The sequence below is a fragment of the Lasioglossum baleicum genome, chromosome 16 (assembly GCF_051020765.1).
Source record: "Lasioglossum baleicum chromosome 16, iyLasBale1, whole genome shotgun sequence".
Taxonomy (NCBI): Eukaryota; Metazoa; Arthropoda; class Insecta; order Hymenoptera; family Halictidae; genus Lasioglossum; species Lasioglossum baleicum.
The window spans coordinates 2412489-2439231 of record NC_134944.1 but is presented as its reverse complement, the minus strand read 5'-3'; the positions used below and the strand labels follow the sequence as shown (position 1 = coordinate 2439231).

At 46.4% G+C, this 26743-nt stretch overlaps 1 protein-coding gene across 3 annotated transcripts in view; it reads left to right on the top strand.

Moving 5' to 3' along the window:
- Positions 1-26743, top strand: part of LOC143216720 (uncharacterized) — a 70579-nt gene that overhangs the window by 37655 nt on the left and 6181 nt on the right. For all 3 annotated transcript variants that reach the window (XR_013010603.1, XM_076440021.1, XM_076440022.1), the window contains exons 2-7: positions 7454-9897; positions 13313-13406; positions 13565-13855; positions 25110-25432; positions 25531-25612; positions 25678-26056. Coding sequence is in view for 2 of the 3 variants with exons in the window: in XM_076440021.1 (XP_076296136.1) it covers positions 25155-25432; positions 25531-25612; positions 25678-26056 (739 nt within the window). In the remaining variant the exon portion in view is untranslated. The remainder of the gene's footprint in view (positions 1-7453; positions 9898-13312; positions 13407-13564; positions 13856-25109; positions 25433-25530; positions 25613-25677; positions 26057-26743) is intronic.

Below are 26743 nucleotides of genomic sequence, written 5' to 3'. Positions count from 1 at the left end.
AAAATTGCGGGGGTGGGTGTACGCGGGGTGGATAGAGTGGACGGGGGGAGGAGGAGGAGGGTGAGGAGGAGAGGGTGGCTGCGCAAGCGCCCTCGGGAAAGTGGCGGCATAAGCGTCCGCACGGGAGAAAACCACCCTCGATGGTGGCCGGGATCGTTCGCGGAACAGAAAGGGAAGATCGGAAAAACGACTTGCGAGAGGGAAAGGGATCGAGGGGGGTCCTGGGGGACGAAGGGGATCCTGGGGGATGAAGGGGGCAGCTCGGCGGGGATGTAAATGCCCCCGTGATGTATCGGATCGATGCGGCAGCATCCAGACACCCCCTCCTGCTTACTACGCGACCTAAAAACGTTCTCCGCCGCGTTGCCAGATGAATTACGAGTGTCCTTTTCCTTTCGTCGTAATTTCGATCCCGAAAACTAACAATCCCTTCCTTCGTCCTCTGTCTCCCGGTGTCCATAATTATTCGTACGATGTTAATTTTTCGATTTTATACAGCTGCGTTTTGTGATTATATTTCAAAAGAATAACCCCCCGCAGAGGTAACCCGAGCAAATTAGCGTCTCAATGTGTTCGGTTCTCAGGCTAACAGTTCAGACAGCGTTTCATCCAACTGAAAAGGTATCAGGCACGCATAGAGGATCGTTCTCCCGCGTTCCTGAATAGTTCGCTAGGCGAATCGCGGTGTAATTTATGAACTGGTAGGCCGAAGTTTCCCAGCAATTCCAGTGTCCGAGGAGCAGAACGAATTTCACGGGCGTGTGCAACCTTGCCTCCACGGATATGGTTTCCTTTTCGCTGACATGCCGGACGCGAACCCTCTCCCTGTCGATTCGTTTCTATGCCCCGCGGATTCGCAATTCGCCTTGGCGGAGCAGCAAGGCTCCCGCGAATAAATATCCACGGAAACGGCAATTTCTGAGCTATTGCGCAGTAATAAATAAATAAATAAATACGCAATGACGGCACGCACCACATAGCTCACGCGAACGGCAAGTTCGCACCCGGGGATCGCAGAAACACACCGCTCCTTCTTCTACTTCTTCTTCTGCTCGGCCAGCTTGAGCGTTGGAGAACCGCTTCTGCTCATCAAGTGGCTATGCGTGTGGAAGAAGATCAAACAGACCGGGAGTTTTTCATTCTGATTACTCCGCGCTAGAGCAATTACCAGATAACATCGGCCCCGCGTCCTTTCGGTTCGAACGAGATCAAGGATTCCGGGGGGGAAAATGTCCTCTCGAAACGTATGCAAAAACTTTGGAAAATTTTCCGTTTAAACAAAAAGGCAATAGATGAAAATCCAGGGAGGTTAAAGTCAAACGACAAAGTGCGAACGAAGTCAGACGAAGAATAAAGAAGGTTAAAGGCAGACAACAGAGTGCAAGGTCAACTCCGATAAGTTCCGACAAAGACACCAATACGGGGGAAGACGAATTATTGAAGGCCACGCCCACTCGGACGATTCTTTAACAAAGCCTAGCATCAGGAAGCAGAGAGAAGTCCTGTGCTGCGATCCTGGAAGATGACGAAGGGTATCAGCGCTAGGAAGAGTCAGGGGGTGTGTGTGTGCGGGTTCTCTTTGTCTCGAGGGTTCGGATTCTGGAGATAGAGGCTAATTCCCAGCTTCCACCCCTCGAGGAATGTTGAGAGGAAGAAAGAGAGAGAGAGAGAGAGAGCATCTCCCTCTCGTCCACCTTTCCGTCGTCCTCCCGGTCCTCTTTTCCTTCGCTTTGCTGGCTACTTTGATGTTCCTAATTTGATTGAAGGAATCCAGCCCCCGGATCCTAACTTCGTCTTTATTGATTGCTGTTTTGTCCGGCGTCGCTCCGACAGAATCCGATAGATCTGCACCGGTGCCGATGCAACTGCGATCCGAAAGAGGATGGCTTTTGTCGCGGCCCGGTGCCTTTGAAAACGCCTGTAATCGGGCCAGACTATTGTTCGCTACCAGACTGATCCTGCAAAGCGACAACCGGGGCCGTGACTTTTTCGGAATACGTTCCAACTGCTTCGTTTTAGCTTCGGACAGTCTGACAATGTGCTCGACTGCCTTGTTAGTGAGATTGAGATTCATCGAGCAGCCGACAATTAACAAGTCGCGTTCACGAATCGAATTTAATCAGCCGATCGGCATCGAGAGTCATCGGGGCGAAAGAGAGTATCGATACTCCGCAGGATCTCCTAATTTCCTTTCCTTTTTTCGTCGCTCCGTTCGCCAGCCTCGAGGTGGAGCAAACGGAGCAAGGGAAAGGAGAGAAGGAGAGGGAAACTTTATCAGGAAACTCGATAAAGGGAGTCCGCGAATTTTCTGCGAAACCGGAGAGATTCTGACTGGACTGCGGTCGTATCTTATCGCGAGGCAGACGTCCACGCCAGAATCCCGGCTCTGGCTTCCATATAGGTACGTACCTGTATTATATCTGCGTCGTTCACATATCTGGATAGACCGCATCATATTCCACCCTCTATTCCTCGTCTCGATATCTAGAAGGCGATTCAAAAGTCGTGAAAACTACGATTTCATAAAAATCGTGCATTTTTCTTGTTGATTTCACGTTAATGATTCTTACATTTCAATTTTTCATTTGATTACGACCATTGGGAAAGATTGTCGACCGTATAGGCCAGAAATCAGATTGTTGATAATATTCTCTGACAGTGACGACATCGATTTTGGATCACCGTGTACGCTTCGCAGCGACTGTACGTGTATCAATATTATATCTCGCGAAATATCGAATGGACGTCGCAGTTCTCTATTATTTCGCGACGGATACGTCGCAACCAACGACGCGACGCGACGTCTCTCGAACTCCACTGTTTTGTATAGACGCTCCTCGCATCTGCTCTTTATTTGCTCTTCGGCCTCCCGCTGGATCGATTCTAGAAGATTTCGTCGTTGCTCGTTCGTTCACTTGCGAGGTCTACAAAATTCCTTAAATCGAAGCCTGTCGAACTTGGCCAGACATTAATTTTTTGCCGATCAAATTCTATATTATCTTTTTGTATCACTATCAAAATCGAACAAACTCGAAGCGATTTTATTCCCATTTGCTCACGACTCGGAAAAAAAGGACGCGGCGCTCGTACTCATTATCACTTTGCTCGGCGGTGAAACAAACGCGGCTGTACCCGCGAGCAATTACCGTTCGATAGCGCCTCGAAATTGGCCGGCTCGTTGCCATAAAATCGCGATGACCCGGCGGAAGTCTATGGAACGCCTTGTAGCAACAGTTTTTCGGCTCGTAAAACGCTCTGGGCCGGCCTTCCAGCATCCACGGGAAGTTCGCCTGCGGAACGGAAACTTTTCACTTCGACCGCCGTGTATTTATCGGAGCTCGTTACGACACTGTAATCGACATGCAATTAGCCCGGCCAGATTAATACCGCTCGGATGTTGGTAATAGGCACGTTGCAGGTGTGTACAACCCTGCTCGGGTGCAGACGCATGCGGCCCTTTGCGTGCACATGACCGCACAAAAACTCCTGGTTTCGAAAAAAAGATTACGGTCTAGCCGAGAGAAACGAATGGAAAGTACAACATTTTTCAATGTTGTTTCAAACATGCATAATGAATCTAAGGGTGCAGTTATATGTAATGGAGCGGCGAGCATCGATGATAGCGGCGCGGTGAAAACAAACCAACATTCGTGACAACATTTCGACAGATACTAAAGAAAAAGTACATATGTATTTTCTTTGTTATGCGTTTTTGTTCACTGCACAGCTCACCTCGCTGCTCTACTATAATCGCATACTAACGTTGAAAAAATTGATTATGAAAACCCGACTAGAACGTACAGCGTGTTCACAGTGGAAACGGGAGGCCAGTAGTCAGACATAATTTTAAGTAAATGTTACCCGGGGGAATTCATGCGTTCGGTACATTGTCTCGGTTGATTCGGTTTTTGTCCCGGTTCAGGGTAAACGAAATCATCGATAGTCGATGGCGGGGGTGGTAGCCGGAGGTAGGAGGGGTCGATCAGCTTCGACGTAACCTCTGATCTCGAGTTGCTCCGTCTTCGTCGTGCCGACGGACAGGAAAACGGAGGCGGGGGTGGTCTGAGTGGTCCCGGTTTATCCGACTGGCGTTTCCGGCGACGTATCGCGGTCCTATCGTATCGATATGACGGCCCTGAGGGTCGCCCGAAGTAAAATCATTAGTAATGCGATTGTGCCGCCCCACGGCCACCATTTCCACGTCCCCTGGACAAACGTTTCGCCGAGTGTATCTGCGGGCCTTTGCAAAATTCGTGGGGAAGCCCGCGGATCGATCTTGATAAATCAAACGGAGTCTCTCTCTCTCTCTCTTCTTCTTCTCAAACCCTGAACATTCTTTTCTTGTCGCTAAAAAATGGAGATTTGCAATCTCAGGGGAAGAATCGTGAATGAAGAAATGAATGATCTAAATTATAATAAACGCCCCGAAAAATTGTATAGACTCTGCCTGACGAGGTCGAGGAACGCTGGAACATCGGAAATCTGAAGGAACGCGGAAGGGTGGAGGTGAAGTAGATTCGCCGTCGATTTTCGGGGGTTGTTGTGGTCCCGCGAGGCGCTACGGGGGTTCCACCACCCCTCCAGCGACTAAACGTCGACGTTTTCTCTCCGCCATTCTTTCCACCCCCGCGATATTCCGTTTCCACGTCTGGAAATCCCTCGCGGCGCTCACTCAATCATACGCTATTTGTGTCGCAGCGAGTACTCGCCGCAAGAAAAGCCGTCCATCCAGCAAGAAACTCACCCTTCCTCCGTGCTGTCACTCTACCACCCTCTCGCACCCTCGTACACCCCCGCACACCCCCGCACCTAATCGCTGTTTTGCCGCAGCCCGCTGGATTTTCGCTCCGCGACGTAATCCGATTTCGATCCGACTCGACGATCGATATTTACCCCCTGAATGGGTTAATAAACGTTTCATCCCCCTGGAAAATACGGGCTGTTTATTCTGATAAGTAGTTTCGCATGTCTGCCCGTTTATTTGGATAATTAAGATTGTTCGGGAACGGTGCGGGGAACCGGCACAGATAAAGAAACAAATGAAAAGCAGGAAGCGTGTTACGCGAAAATTCGAAACACGTCGCGACCCTTTCATCTGGCAAAAATGGCGATGTCTCGAGGAACAATGGCGGCCGGAGGAGCAAGAATGCGCTCATGAATTATACAAGTTACACGAGTTCCCTCGTTTCAATCTAGTACTATCATTAATTATCAGCAAAACTTACACCGTTCAATTACACTATAAAAATAGTCTAATTAATCCGGACGCATCGAGATTAATTACACTAAAATGTAAATTCGGACTTATTAAAATGCAATGGCCGTAAAATTCCAGTACACAGTAAACCGATACTCTTTGCTTCCGTACATATATGTATTCGTTCGTTCGAAATGTTCCAAAAGAAGATAAAGATATGTTCCGAAGCGAACATAATACCGTGCGTGCACACCTGGGTTCCATATCCTCCGGTTTATTAAGACATCCCGAGTGTATTCCTCATTGAGTATGTAGAGTACTGCTTAATTTTCTCTTCAAATTACAGCTGCGTGTTCAGCAATTACGTTCGGAGATAAAGTTTCACCTAACCGCGATCGTTTAATTACACTTTTGCAATCAATTATTAACAGCAGCGAGCCGGGTGCAGATCATAGCTTAAATTCCCCATTAGCAAAACGTTAGAAAACTGATCCTTGTGAGAAATCTTGAAGGAACGCAACTGCTTCAACGCCTGCGAGTTTCCTTTTATCTTAAAATTGCGTCTCACTCTGTTAACAAAACAACTGAACTTGATCTGATCTTAACTCAGACACGGGCAACACACTAAAAACCGCTGAAATAACCCTCGTTATAAAAATTACATCTGTCTAAGATGCCCAGGCATTCAGCCAGCAAAGATTCCGGTTTGCAACTATTTTAACCCAATCACCCCCTAACCCAGACTGCCAACAGGTAACGAGGAATTAAAATAAACGGCTGATGCGTCGGGGTCGGGGGTTTGATCGAGAAAAATGTCTCTCAATTTCGAGTCCGGACTTATACGGTCCTCTTTTTCTCGCGGAACAGAGCCCGGCCGTTCGCGATATCCGAAAAGAGATACGGTCTTGCGGGGGGTGGGAGACGATGAAAACGAGGAGAGAAGAGGATAGAGAAAGGGGTTGGGCGCGATATTATTTATGGGACGGTCGAATGGTGGTGCCGGCGTGCCATGCATAGACAGCACCTCGTTCCCGCCGGCAAACGAATGGCTCGTTTTCTGTCCGCAAATGTACGGAAATGCCGGTCGAGAGCTATTTCTTAATATTCGCCGATATCGCTAGATCCCACCCCCGTGGGGGAGGGTTGAACGTGCCTTTTGTACGTTTCCATAGAAACCTGATGTCGCTACGATTCCGTGGACGCGTTTCCTCGATCATGCGACTGTTCCCTTTCTGCCGCGATCGACAGCAAACTTTCGTGCCAGAGGGTTGCTCCGAGATTAATGCTCTAGAAATACTGCTCGATAGTTGTTCGCCTAAAACTTTCTGCAGCGAGTCCTCGTATACGAATTTCATTTGAATCGATTAACCCTGTTTTTGTAGAAAATTCACTTTTTCTTATAGACACCGAAAAGTCACTAATATACTAACATTCGTACGAGGATGTAAACGATCTAGAAATCTTCTTGGATCCCAGCAGCCCCTCTCGCAGTCCCAGCCGTGCTTCGAAAGATGATTTCCGAGTCGACCCGGAACGAGTTTATCCGTTGTCGAACGCGCGATGGGAATAAAATGTGAAACTGTAAATTGTGCGTGGGAGGAATCGGTCCCTGGGCGGTCGTGGCGGTCGACCGCCATGTTTCTCGGTGGGTCTGGGTCGAAAGGTAGAAGCCACCCCTTCGAACATCGAGGGGTTGATCCGCTTGTGCAGGAAAACGAGAAAAGAAACGGCGCGGAACGATTTAAATGCGCGATCGACGGGAGTTGCGGGGGTGGGTCGACCCTCTGGAGGAGAGACCCTGAAGAAATTTGTTGCGTTATGTCGGACTATCACTCCCCAGTGAATATGACGAAAGATTTTTCTTGGGCTTCTCTCGCGGCTTGGCGAAGAGGGTTGCTCCTCTCGACAAGGTTGCCGGCGGTTGCTCGTTCCTCTTCGGAGGGGTTGGTACACGGTGCCAGGAATATCAAGCGGGGGATGAAAGAGACCCCGGTCACATATGCGACTCGTAAAAGCTCTCGTGAAAAGCTGCATCCGCCCCCGTCGATGCCTGCCACCCTCTGCTACATTTCAACGAGCCGCGGTCACTTCGTGCGCGGGTGGAGATTATAGAACGTGTTCCAACCTTAACACCTTCAGTGTGTAGAAATGGTTGGCAGAATTATTTGTCTCGATCTCTGTCAAAAATAATGTATAATGTCACAACGTACTAGCGAATCACAGTATAGATTTGTCTAATCGCTGTACTTTTTTCAGGCAATTTCGTCGATGTGGCAATAGCAGAACACGTGGACCAAAAGTTAGGCGCTAGAAGCGAGCCGCATTGAGCGGTTTCCGTGCAAGAAACGAGGGAGCCCATGGTCACTTCGATTAATACTTTATCGATTCGACGCGGCGCGAGTCGGCCCGAGCAAAAACTCCTTTGCGGAGATGCAAACTACCAGGCGGATGGGCGATCAACGAAGAAATTGGTGGTTTTTGCCATGGGCGAACCAATCTTTCTGTAGCGTCATGCTGAGTAATTTGAAAGTAGGTGTTAAATGTATTTGTCACGCTTCTAACAACGCTTAAGATCTCCCGCCCCTTTCGGCTGTTCCGTGGCCACCATACCTTGAAACGGTACCGAAAAATTCTCTACAAAAAAAAGTAACCGGCTGAGAATGTATTCTTGCATAATACGTCTTGAAGTATTCCATACATTTTAAAAGTATGTCTCCTCCCACGAATCTCACAAATAATCTGCAAAGATTGTAATTTATGTGGGAATGTGTATGGGGGATTCTTTAATGGTGGATGAAATTGTTTGGGTCGATTAATTCCGTTTCCCCGTGATCTCGTAACGATGGGGACACTGAGAGCCACTGTCGGTTCCGGTTTATTAATTTCGTAAAAACTGTAGGACGCACGTTCACCGCCTTTTTCATGATTTAATTAGTTACCATCGATGGGGGCTGGCCACCTGGTCGCAAGGGGGGACCACCATGGGACTCTCTCTCTCTGGAACCCCGGACGTAACCTCGGAGTCTAACGACGTGGAACACTCTTGTTCTTCGGGCAAAGTGCCGGCCGCGGTTCCGTAACGCGTTAAATTTATCGACGAGGAAGTTTCTTCTTCGTCTCATTATTCACGTAAATCGATCTCTCTATCCCGGCCTTCGTGCCGAACGAATCGGCCCAGATATAAACTCCCTCGCGAACCCAACCATGACCTCCTCGAACATTATGGTGGACCGTGTTCACGAGCCTTTAACGGCGGTGTTTAATCTAAAGTGTTAAATCGAATCAAATTCTTTTCGAATATTCCAGAGGCACAGAATAATTTTTGTATTTTTTTTAATCGAGCTTCAGGAACCTCCCGCATAAATTTTTTTGTAACCAACGTTGAAAATTGTGGGCCGATTGCACGGAATGGGGAACAAAGCGATTTATTTTGCAGTCAAGTCAACGATCGTGCCTGGAAATCACAGTCGATTGTCGTCGTACTGCCGTCGGCGGGTTCGCTCTCTGCCTCCCGAGTTGTTTCACACTTTCTCACTTGTCAGGTGGGCGGGACGGATCGGTAATTAGTGTGAAGAAATTGTGGCTTCGAGGGTGACGAAGCAAGCACGAGTTCCCGCGCCACGTGAACAAGTCTGTCGAGACGGTCCCAGAGTTCTTGCCACCGCCTCGACTTAGTTGTTTTAATCGAATGGAATTAGTTAATATCCTCGTGCTCCTTTCTTCTGCTCCCCCTTCTTCCCACACCCTTCATTCCACCATCATTCCGTATTGTTCATAACGTGCTAATTAATACACTTTTCGGTTTTCTCAATCTTTCTGTCAGCCAATGACTAAATTAAAAATGTATTTATAAAATGTAGAATGTCACTAATACGAAACTGATCGTGTGGACATCGCGCCGTTTTTATCGGAGCATTAGCAAAACGACAAATTGTGTAGCAGAATCTAATACCCGGTTTCATAATCGATCGATGCAACTTTCATTAGGTAAGTTACCCGGCCGCATTGTGTTTTATTATTGCTGCACGCGGCCATTCAATTGACCGTGACGAAATACTTTCCCTTAATTGAATAATCAACGGTTAATCAAACGGCTCGGCCCATTAAGATTGCGATCGGCCGGCCCACTTAGCGCGGCAAACCGGCCGAATAGCGAGTAATTATTCACGCAGTCGTCTGAATAATTGCACGGGAAAATTGAGCGGTCGCAACTCGACCGCGGCTTGTTTATTAATTGAGACACGTTTTCGGTGCAACCGGCCACCGGTTCGCTAACTTGTTTGTCCATTGTTCTTCGCTGGCTCCGCCATTTTCTAATTGAGTTGCTTAACCCTCTTAAGCTAAGATTAAATAGCCACAATTGTAAAAAATTATATTTCAATCTACTTGGCTGTTCCGTTGCACTTTGTTCATTTAGGAATTGATCACTTTTTGGTTGTCTATAATTTATTATTTCACAAATGAAGATCGCCAGGGCTTGACAATTTCCCATCGCAGACTGATCTAACGAGTACATTTTCTTCCCAGGTCGCGTATATTCATCGGACGAACTGGTCGTGTAGAAGATTAGATCGAAGAATGCCCGGTTAAGTAAGAAGACGATCAAGAAAGAAGATGAAGAGGAGGAGGAGGAGGAGGAGGAGGTTAGGAACGCGGAAAATAGAAGGGACGAGAAACAAATCGTAATGATAGGTGGAGGGGTAAGAAGCAGAATGAATATTGATCGCGAGATACCAGTTCTGATCCCGGCTATTCGCGTTACACGCTTTTTCCAGTCGCGTATACGGGGAAAATGTTCCCATGGCGGTGAGAGACACGATCCGATCGAGCGAACGTCTCTCGATCTTCGCCGCGATCCCGTCGCTTGATCCATCCGATTCCTCGATCGGTTCAGATGAGAGCCGGTGGTTTCGATGTCCATTAACAGGGGGAAAAAACGTGCCAGAAGGGAAACCTTCTTGCCTTCCGCGCAAGAACACGTTTTCACGATTTCTCGGGGACCTCATATTCGCGGGACAACATTTCATTAAAGGGGGCTGCTGGGAACTCCGAGAAGACAACCGCCGATACCTGGAGTCGATTCCAGTTCCTCCTAAAACAGTAAAAGCATTGGAACAATTCAAAAATACTGTTACATTCAGGTGGAAAGTTTTTATTTCGTCCACGCCGCGATTATCGCGCGAAGCAGACTATATTTACCCAACTTGCGAATTAATGATACTCATCGTCCAATTACTTGAGCGCAAACCGCGGACAGGTGTTCGCGCGATCGAGAATTTATCGAACGAGTCACACGTCGTCGATGTACAAAACGATCAGGTGTCGGTTATATTTTAGCCAGTAGCTCGGTATAGTAATTTAGTAAAATGCTCGCCGGACCGTGGAAAAGGAGACCGAGTCGAAACCCGACGGAGGCACGGACCGATAAAAATCGAATTACCACGTATTTTAATCTCTCCGGTTAATCGATTAGTCACGATCGTAGATCACCGACCGCCCACGCAGGCGATCGCCTGCCATAAATATCCGAACGATAATACCACCGGCCAGATCCGCAATCTTTCCTGTAACTGTATAAATCGGCGTGTCATTGTTCTTGATCGACAGAGCGAAATATTTATCGGGGCTCGTCCCTTTATCTCAATTTTCTTCGTATTAAAGACTCGTTCGATCGTGGCTCGCCGTTTAATCGAAACGCGCCTGCCTCGATCGTTATTACTCGACGATACAGCTAGTTCGATGTAATTTATTGTCGCTCTTCCACCTGCGAGTATAATATTTTTTTAATTCGACGAATGTACGCCGGCTTTTAATTGGAATCGAAGTTCCACCACACTTTTCCAGTGTCAATACCGGACCGGTTCCATTTCGATCGTGTTGTATCCTTCCTGCGAGGAGTGGAGGAACTTTGTTTCAAGATTCCCGGAAGAGTTTTGTGTCCCTTACAAAGTGGCTTAATTTTAGACAATGTATCAGTATAGATATTCTTTTAAGATCGCTAATTGGTCGATCGATGCTCGCCAATTAAATATCCCGGGAATCGCAAAAATAATAGCAGTAACCGGTGAGCTCATTACAGAGTCGTTTCCCTCGTAGACATCTAATTTACACGAACGCTACGCCGTCGAGATTAATCGCCAGCACGGACACACCGGTGCTAATTAACTTATCGCTGGCCGACGCACCCGCGGCGAGCACACCTCGACCCAGCTCCGCGAGGATCCACGGAAATAATAATAAATACGGCAGCGTCGATGGAATAATAAATACACGGCCGATGGGCATAAATCCTTTTCCCATTAACGCGAGGATCAGCTGCATTTCACCGATTTCCCGGGACTTGTTTATCATTCGCTCGCTCGAACGCTAACTACATTTTGCTCTCGAGAACTTCGTTCGGATTCTGTGGAATGAAATCGGGATTTATGGGCTGAATGGAAATTGCGATCTTCGATTAACCCTAGCGTTTCCAGGAAATCTAGGGAAATTAATAGAGTATGAATCGTCAATATGATATACAGTGGCCGAAATTTTTATAAAATCACTGTGTTTTGTGCCCGTGCGAAATCAATACGGGCCGGTTTATGTACTTCTTTAAGGCCTGGTTTACGTTGTATTTTTGTCCAGAAGAATTTAAAAGTTGTTGCACACGTCTTGTTGTTACTGGGAGCTCCAATTCAGCTCGAAATTGTGCTGCATTTTTCCTTTCCTTAGCTGCAGACCTCATTAATATTGAATGTTGTCTCTTTGACTATTTTTTATTACTACCTTTAAGATGATTTTTCCCGTAATTTTCACGTAAATTGATATAATTATTAATCACAGTATATGACCGATTAGTATTCTTAGCAATTGCGTGATTAGAGCAGCCCTATATCTTTATAAGCATCGATTGATGCTTTTTCTTCACTTGTTAGTACTTTTCCTCTCGGCATTCTCATACACGTGAATCAAATTATAACAAACAGGGGATTTCTGTGAGTTCTAAAACTAATACTCTAATCAAGTAATCAACAAAAATGGCGATATTTTTAAAATATCTATGAAAAAGAAGATGACTTTATAGAAATTTCGGCCACTGTAATGTCTAAGCCAGACCTGACTCAAAATGCTTGAATCACCTTCGAACACAATTGATTTCGATTCTGATCTAAACAGAGAATAAATCGCAGCAGTGATCGATCTTCCCTGCAGTAGATCGAGCGTTCCGATAACGGAGGCTTTGAGATCGCAGTGTCGTCGGCCAGGTACACAGTGTAACTCGCTTCTTTCTCCGGCGCGGCGTCAGAAGCTGAAAAGTTCTGGTTTAACGTGGAAACTTTGTTTCCAGAGCGGCGCTCTGGAAGAGCTGGTCGTAAAATCGTCGGGGCAGCGTCGCTGCCATTCGGCGCGCCGTTAAATTACAGAGGACCGAACAATGTCTGAATCACTTCTGTCATCGCGTTTCCTACCAGAGACGGAGACCGTCGGACGGTCTCGCGAGTGCCATTCCGTGCGATCATCACGGAAATGGTCATTGATCGGTACAAGTTACGACGCCGTGAAAACGGTTTACAAGTGCGTCGAACGGCCGGTGACGGATCGGCCTGCGACTGTCGTCGACCTCCTAGATCCTGGCTAGAAAGGACTCTATTATGTCCCATGCAGGCTCCGTTCACGATCTCGTCGATCCTCGAAATATACTCGCCACGGAAAGTATTCAAATCATCCCGCAAACCGTTCGTTTTATTCGTATAATTATTATACAATAATTAATTTTCTCGCAGACGTCGTTCGATAGTTAAACAGTTGGAGGATCGTCATTTAAGCATTCCCGTCCAATTGACAACATTCGATACTCCCTTGGCAAACGATATTACATTAGCAAACCGTGCAAACATCTGTCAACATTTCAGCCGCGGTGACGTGTTGACGCGTGTTCCGGTTCCTGTCTCTGACCGCCATCTTTGTTTGCTTCCGACGTTTTGACGTGCCATTCGCTTTCTCGTGGCGTGTTCTTTGATTAGTCTTGCTCCACGGTTTTGTTTTATCTGGGGATCAGGCCGACTATGTTCCTCGCTAAATCTTGACCATTGATTCATCGATAGTAAATCGTTCTATTTTCTTTTGTTTCAGGCCACTGTAATCACGTTTCAGACATCGCTAACCACGTGGCTGGAATTAAGTGTTCTCCATTAGCACACGCCGGAACGTTTACATTCGCTAACCGGTGAGCAGTAATAAATATTTGTTGCCATTAGACAACGCACGGCCGACAGACGTGCCTCTGTCGTCCTACAGACAACACGTTAACCATAAAATAATCACCTGTAGGTAATAACATGAAAAAAAAGAAAGGGAATCGGATGATAACTGAATTCATTGCAGGTGAAACAAAGGATCCCTGGAGATCCTCGGGACCATGAAGATCGAGGTTGAAGGATCCAAAGGTTTAAGAAGCCGGAAAGCCGCGGATGGCTGGGCGGCTGGGCGGCCGTCATTGATCTCTCCTGTTAGAATCGGATCGGCTCGATGTAACAAGATAAATAGTCAGCGGGACACCGTGATAGAGGGCGTGTATCGCGGAGTCATGCTGACTGTTGGATCTCGATCGCGTTGTTACATTGTACGAGCGCGGGAAAGCGGTGTAACACGCGCGAGAAGGTCCTGCGTGGTGAGGTACGATGTTTTCAGTGACAACCTGCCATCAAGATCGCCTAAGCATCGCGTTATTCTACACGTTAAGAAATTACCCTGAAGTCAAAGAATTTTAATTAACATTAAACTTGAAGAACGCTTCTTCAAATGTTAGAAAATGCCCTTGCATTGAAAATGTTCTTGCCGTTCTGTAGGGTCTTTAAGAAACGAAGGAAAGAGACAAAGGAAGGGTAGGAATGTCGAGCACTGGCAGGATTAAATAAAACATGAGTGCCGCGGCGTTTAAGAAGCGTTGCTAGGCTGCTGGGCGTTAATAGACTGAGCCGAAAGGACCGTAAAAGAATCCTCGGGGCGCAAGGATGGGCAAACACCTGTAACACCGTGTTCCTTGGCCTCACGTGCCCGGGCGTGGCCGTGACGAAGGTGGCGATGATAGCGCAAAAACCAGCCTCGGCAAAAAGTCGATCAGCTCGTGCTGATCGAAAACTCGGAATATCCGCGCCGGTCACCGTTAAACTGGAGGAAACCTTCAACCCGTGGATCCTTGGTTAAACAGATTGCACAATAATGGGTCTGAGGAGCCTACGACACTTTCCATTTTCCTAAAAGAAAGATTAAAATCTGGTTCGGAAACCGTGTTCAAAGAACAAGGAACATTTCGAAGCCTTTGTTGGATACATAGATTGACTTGTGTCAAACGTGCGGAGAGCGGCGTCGGCACGAATCGAGGGAATCGAATGAACGGCGTTTTAATTCCCGGGTACGGTCGAATTGTTTTCCGCGCCTCGGAGTTCGGTTTTATCTGGAAGCGAGCCTGCACCGCACGATGCTCGCGTTAAATAATTTCCGCGGGAATGACGGAAAGTACTTTAAGCCAGTGCTATCTTCGCGAGTTGCAACGAGAAGAATCGTTCGACAAGAAACCGATGAAGGGTTTATCTTAATCCACGGTTCACCGAGCAGACGAGCTCTCTCTCTCTCTCTCTCTCTTTCCTTCGCCAATCGTTGACCACCCCCTCGATCGACCGTGCCCACACCCTTTTGCCATAACCGATCACACTTCGCTTGTTTTACCGGCTACTTTTTATCGACCGCCGAACGGACCGCGAAAAAACAGCTCACAACTAGAACCGTGTCGTCATCGTGGTTTTCCGTAGGAAACATCGATAAACGTTGCCCGGCTTCGATCTGTTGTAGATCGACACGAAACCGTTTCTTTAGTCCATCGGAAGTCGCAGGTTTTACCGTCAGTCGAATGTCCGATCATTCGATATGCTGCAGTCGATGGTACTGAATCGTTTTTCCAAGATTCCTCGAAAAACTCTAATTTTTCTTTGATCTTTTATGCGGTCTGTGGATCTTAATCTAGATAAAAATTCCTCTTTTTTATATAGAGTCTAATATCTTCATTTCCCGTTGAAGTCTGTTGAAGTCGACTAGCAATTTTTCTTCGTTTATCTTCTATCTCGACAAGCTCCTACGTGTCTGCGCTTTTAGACGATAGCGAAGTGCACCCTACTTCAACGTAATCACGCAGCAATGCGATTATGCCATTGGCTATCACTGGACTGCGGATTCTATGCATTTATGAAACATGCAGCAGTGCATAATGTAAACGGAGAAATTCTATAATGAACATATAATTAGATTCTCACTTCGTGTTTAACCCGGGTGAAGTCTTCAACAGAAGGAATAATTATTCTGATGATTGTATCATTATACTCTGAAATAGAATAGTTCATTAATTGAAATTAAACACCCATACTTTTTACCGGTCACTTTTAGTTATCAATAAATCTTCATTAAGGGTACTTTTTGCAATCTCCTTCTGAAGATGTACATATCTTCAGTTTTCTGCCAAGTTCGACTACTGTAAATCATTTTATATGAATATTGGGATGCGTAGAAATCATAGAAAATTTATGGAGAAATTCCTATGCGACAAATAGATTAAAAAAAACGAGAATTGACATGTGGAGGTAGCAGAAAAGTTGGCCGAGCGTTCTCGGAGCGTTGTTCAGCTCGTCTCGAAGGGAAATTGCATCGTTTCGCCTCGGTTCGAGGAAAGGCGGAGGAGGCTCGGCTCTCGGAGGCTCATCTCTCGCCATTGCTCTCTTAATTTCACGCCGGCGAACGCACTCGAGGGAGGTGGATTTACGGCCGGTTTTGTGGCATTCTTTCATTCTCCCGGAGCAAAGTAAGGCGGTGAGCACGCGGATTGGTTTCTCATTGTCGAGGCGACCGTCCTGCGCGGGACTTAACAAGCGTTCCCATTGCGTACCGCGCGTAAACGCGCCAGAGATCCTCTCTCTCTGTGGCATACTGGGCCGAGCTATGTCCCATATTACTTTTTTTACCCTCACCTCTCAAAGCGATTCTTGCGACCATTGCCATGAATTTTCATCGGTTCGCGATGCATGAATATCTGTTGCGCAAGGGAACGGAATCTTCTCCGGGAATTGCGAGGAATTGTTCCAGAAACTGCAGTTTCAATCGTTTGTAGCTCGAGCTGTCCTTTGAATCACAATTTCTGTTTTTCTCGAGCTCTAACGGCGTCTTTTGGAAGACGTACATACATATACGTTTGCATCTGATATCAGTTGTATTGCATCAGGCATAGAAATCGCTTTACGTTGTTGCATCACGTAAATCGTCAAGCGTTTTGTGTACATAGTTATTAAACGGGAGGCATTGATAGCGGACAGCGATGATAAGAGCGATCGACCTTTAGAATAATCATCCTTCGATACTGAATATTATTTATAATACCTTACTGAAATGAATTCTGTTACGAAAGTAACTTTTCACACAATCTAATATTTCAACTAGCTGTAAAAGAATTTGTCCATACGTTTTAGGTAGTAAGTGGCTGACATTCAGGCAGAAAAATGATGTAGCAGTTGAAAAGTAGATCTCGCTGTCGCGTTTTGTTCGGTAGCAACGATACCAGCCTAGATTCTCGGTGGAAGTTGTTGAAAAGCGAACAGCACGGGACCGGAAGGGTTTGTTGTTCCCGGGAGGAGAAGAAAGGCTCCGCGATACGATCGAGATCCCGGTAATTAGTAATTGTAATGGTTGTGGATAAACAGCAAAATTATTAGCCGACGATGTGCAGCGCTGCGAAAACCGACGGTCTACAGTTTGTTCCACGCTATCTCGAATTACCGGGGCAGCCTTAATTCGAGTTCTCGTTTAAATTAGAGATGCCCGAGGCCTCGCGTAGCTGATGTTTTCTACGCCTACGCACGATGATTCGCCGATTTCAGGGAGGATTTATTCGGTCGTAGATTCTCCGGCCACGAAACAACCGTTCGGACTATGGTCTGCAATAGTTTAGGCCACCGATTAACTATCTCGAAAATGTTTCCGTAAATTTCACATGTTTTCGATCAGGATTTGCTGTAACGAAGCTTCTGTAGTCACGGTCGAGGATTGTAGAAGACCGTGTCTCTTCAGGACGAACGGAAATCTTCGTTCCCACTTTTTTCCCCCGGATCATCCGTTTTTTCCTGACGCACCTGAACACGCCCCGGAAAGACACCCGTCACGATCAGCATCGTGGTAGCCTCTGCCCCATAAATAATCCCCGCCTCGAAATCCGTTTGACGGATCCATCGATCGCCTCAGAGTTTTTCCCCGTTGCGGGGTGGTGTCGGTGTCACCGTCGTCATTCCCGTCATTGGCCCTCGACGGTGGTGCGTGCAGGTACGGTGGTGGGTTAGCTCTTATGTCTGTTCGGACAGGTAACACAGGACATGCAAGCAGTCCGACAGGTTATGGGGCTCCGTTTGATGGCCGGTGAACATGTAATTCATCTTGAGCGATGTTATTATTAATATACTATTTTCCAAATGGTTTATACTGCACATTATAAGCGAAGAATAAGCGGAAAAGAGCGTATCGACAACATGGTCGGTTACAGTTTACTTCGATCAGGCTACGTCTGACGAGTATAGCGTGTGCTTGGGTGGTTTCGTGGGTGGTTTGCATGGGTGGGGGTTGAAGCCCGGCCAAAAAGAATAGGCAGACACGAGAAAACAACTAGTACCGGGACCCGGGGACGGGTTAAGCGAGCTATCATGCCGCTGTTTCCGCCGCCAAACACGTATAACCCACTACCGGACGTCGACAACCCCCTGCCACCCTCCGGAGACCTTTTTTGCCGATCGCCGCCCCCGCTGTGGTCCCAACAGACAGCTAAGGGATCCCAGAAATTATGAGTCCTCGCGTAGCTCGGACAACACGGAAAAGATTGACGGGCGAATTACTTTTTCTGGTGACAGTCCAATCCTTGTTGCTGACCTCTCGTTTTCATACTTGATAGGTTTAGTGTTTAATAGACGATTGTCGAAAGAATGAGAGCCTCTGCCATCGGGATCAGCATCCCTCGAGAAAGAGAGCGTCGGTCTCTCGCGGTCTCGTTGAAAAACGATGTTAATGCACGTAGGCAGATACACGTTGGAAAAGGCATCCGGCGAGAGATCCGCGCGGAATTTCCCTGGCGGCGCCGATAAATCAGCCCCGGCCAGCCTCTTAACGACAATGGGAGCCGAGAAAACTGTTCCGCGCCATGACAGCCTGTGTCATTACTGTGTTACTTATAAGCTCCTTCGCGGCCACGTCGGCTGCATACGAATGAGAGTCCGAGGAGCCCGGTGTGCGCCGGTGGACACCGTCGATTACAAAACCCCTTTCGAAAAACGGAGCTGCGAGCGGCACGCCGCGTATGCGAGCCTCCAGTCCCGGTTCGCCATGCAGCCACGCCACTATTAATTGCCCATTAACATGCACGTTGAATATTGATCGGCCTGATCGACCCCTCCGATCGGTACGTGGAAACTGCCCGGTTTCTTTCGATACCGACTGCTGCGAGGCTGGCTCTCGCCGATCGAGGATCGCGAATGAGACCGCGTCGGAGATCACACGGCTGCGTTCTCGATCCACCGGCTGCCGAAACAAGGGAGAAAACAGCGATTTTTAAGAAGTTTCAACAAACTTCACTTCGCAAGGCAATTATAAAAAATAAAGCCGAACAGACGGCGAAGATAAAGCTGGAGGAACGGTTTTCCTCGGCGGCGGCGGCGGCGATGGCGGTGGCGAACAGGAAGGGATAAATATTCCCGACAAATGATCGTTCCAGATATTGCGGTAGATAATCAGCGGTGATAAGGACGCGTGCCTACAAAACTGTCCGAAGTGTGAGACCGAGAAACGATCCGACGTCCAATTAAAATCGCTCCCGTGTATATACTGTTCTCGCACACCGCTCCACCCCCTCGCCGTTGTATCGAACGTGTTCTGTTGGTGTGCGTTTCTTCTTTTTCCACAGAAAAACCGTGCATCTGGCATCGTTAATTAATCACGAATATTTATTGCGCAGTCTCATGCTCATCCGCTAGACTTAACCCGCAACGGTAGGCAATTAGCGAAATTATTGCATGAAAAAGAACTGAAAAATATAAATATCTATATACGCATACAGGGCCGCGCAAAACTCTCAGCCCACCTACGCTGTAATCTAACCAGGCCATGAATGTTTTCCGTGTGAATGATTGTAGAAATTGGCAGACTTTAGCGGATGCTATTAATCGTTTCATTTCGATCTCTGTTAAACTACATTTTGACGAGGACCTTTTATACACAATTTTTATAGTGTTCTGGTTCATTTTGGATATTTTGTGTTGTATCGTAAAATCTATAACGCTCGTTATAATATAGTCTGAGACTTTTGCGCGGCACTGTACGCACACACGCGCGATTTCTTCGCGATTCACTGGCCCGTGTGCTCCAACGGCGCGGCGTCGTCTCGCTGAGAGCACGCCAGACATCGACCGATCGTATCCTCGCAATAATTAGCTAATTAATGCAAGATTCATGCGTTCCATACAGTTTCCCGATTATCCGGGCCTCATTCCGAGCCCGCAAACTTTTTTAACGTCGAGCTCCACCTAGGCGCGAGGTAACATTATTCCTCCCGTCGATTAGCATTTTATCTACCGTGTCGGTTAATTAACACGTAACGCCCATATCTGGGTGACGTAATTATTTGTCAAGATTTTAAAAATTAGCTTCTCGCCTGATATATTGAGTGTAACGAAGCCGGGCAGAATCCGTGGAATGCCGGGAGGGTTCAGGGAGTAATTGCGGGAATGCGGATGCGCATGCAGATCGAGATTTTTGCACGGCGATTCCAAAAAGCTGCAATTAAACCGGAATTTGTGCACCGCGTTACGCGATACATTAGCCTCCAGGTAAATTAGAACGTTTGCTCAACCTCAACTGTATTTCAGTGCACAGAAATCAGAAGAAAAAAAATCTTCGTATAATGTATACTTTATGCGGAAGAACCCTTGTAAATAGTATTCGCATTTTTTAAACGTTTAAACCACTGGGTGATATAAATGTATATAAACGAGACGCAACAGTATATCTTTTGCAAGCAGTCGTAATAATCACGAAAAGAATTTAATTAGTAATAGAATCTACGGTCCGTGGATGATATGTTAGGCCTGGGTTAAGATATGCCACGCATAGTTGTTTTCTTCTGCACCATTCTGACGTGTTTCTGGTATTTGTTATTGAATTTATGGAGCATAGAAGTATGTCAGATCGTATTTACTCCGTCTTACTCTTGATCGTATCTTCTCGCGGAATGGGGACGCATTTGAAAACCTATCTAAGTATCATAATGCAAATGCACATTATTCATCCTGCTCGCGAAACAGAATGAATATATCTGGAAACGTAGAAACGTAGAATCGTGATCTTTTTGCTACACTCCGCAAGGCAGCATACGGAAATAAGGATTCAAACGCTTGGGAAACGTATAAAAATTCATACAGTCCACTGATACGGCTACCAAAATGACGGACGTTGTGGTCAGTTTCGCAAAGATTCTGAGAACCATTTCCACCGAAGCACAGTGGGTTCATTTCCGTGATATACGTCTGTTTCACGTTAAACGACTCACCCGGTATATTATAAGAATATTTTAAAATTTTTACCATTCATTTTCATCGGAAAATACATCAGAAATTTCTTCCTCGGATTTGTGTGTTCCTGAACAACTTTTGTACTACAAGAATTTACAGAATTTTCCTTAAAACACTTGATAATCGCCAATGAACGGATGCTGTTTAAGAGACTGTTCAAGAACGCAAAGCGCGACTTAAAATCTCTTGACTTTCGATGAAGTTTACTACTTCACGGGTGTACAAATAGAACAAACAATATTGCAGCTTTATTCTTTAAATAAAAAAATTTAGTAATCGACTTTTTTCCACTTTTTCAGACCAAATACCTCACTGTGCGAAGGCGCGCAAAGAATTTCAGTAGAAACTCCTCGCCGCCGATCAGACACGTGTAGACGCGTGAGAAACCGTCTGAAATCTCTCAACCCGTATGCAAATAATATTCAATTTTCCTCGGGAGTGCCTCATCTAACATTAAGAAGAGACTCTTAATTAGCGAAATCGCGGTTCCCGAGACTTCGGTGCGGAGTAGAAACCCGATCATTTTTTATTGCAAATCGGACAAGATATTTTCTCGGTGACACTTTGATGAATTCCAATTGACCCTCAGGAAACGTACTGTGAATTTTCGCTGACAGTGTACACGAGTTGAAAGATCGACGATTTTTCAGTGCAAATTGAACGATTAATTTTCTGGTACAGTCTTCGACAGACAAATGAGTGCAAGAAAATTCCGAGCATCCGGGAGGTTCGAATGAAAATTTCCGTCTGGGAAACAGCTGTTCGGATCGGGCTAATTGAAATCCAAATGGCGGCGACGACGGCGGCCCAGCCCCTCTCGCGTTCCCAGTCGGTTTTTCCGCTCGGGCCTGTCCCGTCCCCGTTTGCGAAAGAAGTCGGCGGAATCGCGTCGTCGATCGGCGCAAATAAATCCGCGACACACAGCGTGGTCCCCGTTGATGCATGATTTCATGGAATCGGCGACGAGAGGGGCGAAGGGGACGAGGGGAGGCAGGGAGAGCCGCGTGTGGGAAACTCGCCGGATGCATTATGTATTTATTGCTTTACTTACTTAGTTGGGAATTACTTTTGCCAGCGTAATGACTTTCAGCCGGCCCGCTATCTTAGGAATGCAATAGGCCTGATTTATCGCTCGGCCGGTGTTTTTCTCGGGCCAGTTTGTCGTTATCGCTGTACCTGTCCTGCCTCGTCCAGCGAGAGACGTCCGAGACATCCGAGACGCTCGGCTGTCTAGTGACCTCGAAACGATCGATCAGAGACGATCCTGAGACGATCCACCGTCGATCCGCTGGAAGAGGAAAATCGGGATCGATGCGAAAGCCCTTCGCTCTTTTTCCTGCTTTCCCTCGATCCGCTCGACGATCCGAGGATTTTGATAATCGACTGATTTCTAGAACGACACAGTCTAATTCTAATGAGCATAAAATGCTTTTCATGCGAGCATAAGATGATTTCGTACAGCTGTAAAAACATAGAGCACTTTCGAACGAACACTTTCGAACGGTCTTCTCTTACGTTTACGATTCTTACGAAAGTTCTTCGCGAAGCTAGTTAAATCAGATTACAATGCAATACTCGTAAGTACCGAACAAAGTAAAAGTAAGCATGAGGTGTTCCGAGGAAGCAGCGGAGTTAAGTGAATGTCTCGTGCGAAGGGTTTCTTGAGATGCTCGAGCGATTAACAATTCATTTCTGAAACGCATAATCGCGGATGTAACCTAGAAACGATTCGATGAAGGATGTCTAGTACGATCGGAGTAAATGAACCTTCCATGGGCAGTTGTTCGCAGCGAAGCGCCGAGCGCCGGGGTAAATTTGATTATGTATAAAGATCCTTAGTCTAGTAATCAGTAAATTCAGGATCGTCGGATCGACGGTGGGGATCGCGTGTAAATCACGTTGTATCCCTTAATTACGGAGTTGTTACAGAGAGGCGGCGGCGTCTGGAGATACTTTATTGCCCCGTAAAAGTTACAACGAGACATAACTATGCTTCAGGAAATTAAGGAAGCTTAAGCTAATACAAGTAATTAGCGTGGAGTGACGTGGCGAGATTTCGTTCTACTAATCAGACCGATGCGCGAGAGATACATATTGCGACCGGGGCCGAAACTGCGCAGCGATCGCTCGTCTGTAAACTCATAAATAATTATCTCAATATTCGTGAAACGATCTACCAGACGAGCGGGCTAATTAATTAGAATAATGCCGCCGTGAACGAGTGACGGCGCGGCGAGACGATAGGTTGCAACACCGGCTCCCGAATCTTCCTAAGCTGCTTGGTCACGATCCTGCGAACGATTATGCTATTCTTTATGCTTTTCTGATGATTTCCATACCGATTATCGAACTGCGGATCTTCCTTGTATTTCACAAATTTATGAATGTCATAGTTGCAGAATACAGCCTAGAAAAAACAGCCTAAAAATAACGATATTAAAAACAGTAATTAAAATGAGGAACGGGAAATGTGAAAGTTGATATATTTATTGCTAGTGGATGTAATTAATTCTCTAATAAATGCAGATATTATTTTTGGAAAAGGCTGTAGGGTATCCTCTATCCTTTGTTTGTAAAATAACATTGTTAATGATGGAATGTCTGGTTCATTTAAAATTAAATTGCGTGATGAATGGTCTCTCGAGTCGATGCTGCCTACACTATTTTATAATTTAATGCAATTATGTCCAGTTAATTAAGTTTGTTCGCTTAACAAGCGTATCATTATGTTCGTCAATCTACAAAGTGATTCGAAACTTTCAACAAATGGGCTAATCATTATAACAATGATTAATGACATTCCTCCTGTTTTAATAGCTTAATAAATCGATTTCGGATAGGCCTGAAAATACCTCGCGACGAGAATGAAGTTTAAACATTCTAGTAACTCTCTTGTTTTTTCTCGTGGATCGACCATCGATCGTTTCTCGCGGCTATTTTCATTGTGTAAATGGTTAAAGAAGGCGGCCGTGTTTGACGCTAGCATGAAGCATCGGCAAGAAAACTATACTGATTTCATGGGAAATCGAGAGAACGACGAGGTGAAGATTATAGGGACGAAGAAACGATGCAACCGGTGCAAAGAAGTACGTTCCTATCATATCCTTCATGTTTCTCCAATTAGGTTACATTCGTTCTACATTCAGTTACATTTAGTGTACTCTGTGATCACAGTATCATCACGAATGAAGTATGGCTGGCGTTTCGCAAAATTCCTATTCATTTTAATTCGTTACTGTGTTCGTTTATGCTACAAGCAGTCAAGAAAAGTATTCAATTCGATAATATAACCTATGTGTCGCTTGAGAAGCTTTGGAGCAAGCGTATGTGAAAAATTAAGACAATCATAGGATAAGAATTAAATTGTTCTCGCAATGTTTCTCATTTACTTCACTTTAAGACCGTCGAACAGTAAAAATCCGAAATGTTATGCACTGTAGTTCCTCCGGCCATTCAATCAACACCGATCTCATTAAAAAAAAAAAAAAATAATTACATGATTATGCCATTACTGCACGATTTATCTTCATTTGCCAGGTGTCCGGACACTTACGGTCCGGTAGCGTACGGATACGAGAAACCCATAAGCTGCGTCCCGATCAGATTAGGTTTCTCGATCGCCGCGCAAGCCAGCTATAAAAACTCTGCTAAAATCGGCCGCGTTGCACCGGCCATGCCGCTCTTTATTATTTCGTCGTAAAATCAGCTCCGACGCCGGTCTACTTGCATAATTGATTATATAAAAGCGTTTCAAACTAGCGAGACCCCGTATATACGCCAGACAACGAGTCGTTACGTAAAAACGGAGGCAAGCCGCGTGCACTGTTGTTCGGCTTTCGTTGTTCCCGTTGCGTTGAAAAACGCTGTTGGCGGCCTCTCGCTTTAATTTCTCGCGGAACCGTGCGAAATTATCTAATATCCTGCATATTATAATGTCCGGCGAGATCCCGCGGGCCGATTCCGACGGAAAAACGACGGGCGAATCTCCAACCAGGGAATACTGATTATAGTTTTTATTAATTATTCGAGGCGAGCCTCGTTTGGGATTCCCCGCACCGGCGCGTAGATCATCGCACGGAACTCCTCCACATTGTTAGCGAATTGTACGCGGCCTGATCAAATTACACCGTTAAACGATAAGCAGGGATGATAAGGGGATGATGGCCTCGATCTCTGCACTTCCGAATGATTTACAGTGGGACTGTCGCGCACGTAAACTTGCCGGTCTTGAATATTTACTTTTATTTATAGAGCTTGATTATTATTAAGCATTTTATTTTCAGGTGAAGATCAAGACAGAGATCTTGGACGAGATCGAGAATTTCTCAATGAACGACGAGCTGCATCCGATCGAGATCGATCCGAGAAGAAAGCAGAAGTTCGAGGGGAGCAGAATAGCGGCCAGCTCGCAGAGAACGGAAACAGCTACACCGGATGAATACGTCGACTTTGAGGAGTACATCACGGCCTTGACGCGCGGGAAACGACTGCTCTGCAGCGTCTGCAGAATCGAGTTTCCGGACGAGGCAGGCTTCAAGACACACATGGCCGACCATAGTCGCGGAAAACTCTTCCAGTGCGGCTTCTGTCGGAAACAGTTTTCACGGTGCGTGCGTCGGCTGGCTTTTTTCGCAACCCCTTGCATTCCAACAATTCCCTTTCCGTAATTTCACTTAATTTATTTATAATGCTTTCTGTTTCAAGATTGACGAGTTTGAAGGACCACCTGGAGTTGCACGTTGCATTCAAGGTGTTCCCGTGCAGTCACTGCAATTTCAGGTTTCAGGTATATTTATTACAGTTGCGCACATATTTATGAGTACGAAGAGTTAACTCGCCCAAAAATTGCAGAGCAGTGACGAGCTGAAGAGCCACAAAGCAGAGCTGCACCCGGAACGCAAGCAATTCGAATGCACCGTGTGCAAGAAGAAGCTGCTGCACCGTCAGTCCCTTCGCGATCACAAGTTAATGCACACGAACGTGAAACCGTTCGAGTGTTCGATCTGCAAGAAAAGGTTCCTGCGACTGAGTAGCCTAAGGGCTCACATGATCGTTCACACCGCGGATCTACCGTTCAAGTGCGATCTATGCCCCGCGAAGTTCAAACGATCTTCGGTCTTGAAGACCCACAAACTGACGCACACCGGCGAGAGAAGGTTCGAGTGCGACATCTGCAAGCGTCGTTTCCACCTGAAAGGCGCACTTAAGCATCATATCCTCTCGCATTACGGTGAGTCTCTTTTTATTGGGCAGGTCCGACGGTTTTTCTACTATTTTCCATTATTGCGTCTTCCGAGGCGACACTGGAAAGAATAAGTACACTCTTTTGTTGACGGGCTTGGTGTAATAGGTATTTCTTCGGTATCTATACTAAAACAATTTCAAAAAATTGTACACTGCGGCTGAAATTGAGGAATAGGCTCGATAGGCTTGATAGGCAATTAGCTGGTCGGTGATGCGGGGAAACGAGGGTCGAAACTGGTGTTTTAGCGCGAGATCGTTTCCCTCCGTCGCGGGTTCTGCTCTCCCATATAAATTCGAGCCGGTATTGAGACATAAAAATCATAGATAAGAGCTGTGCAGCCTCGGCTCGGCTCCACTTGCATCGCCGCTTTGCCCGTTCTTCGGCTTCGCAACTCTATTAATTAGAGAATCAAGCATCGTGGTGTTACACGGCTGCCAATTAACCCCTTCGCGGAATTTGCGCCGCGCCGTGGCGGCTGAAAGCTACTTAAATGGCGATAATGCCTCACTCGCGAACACAGAACACTGTAATGTATATTCTTAGGTTTGTTTATGGGCTACCGGAAGCTCCGTTCGTAAATCCAGCCTTCCACCGCTCGATGTTTACCAGATCCTTCGTTTCCTTCGAGCTGTGCTACCCATACTTCATCCTTGGCCTCGAATTAAGGCCTCC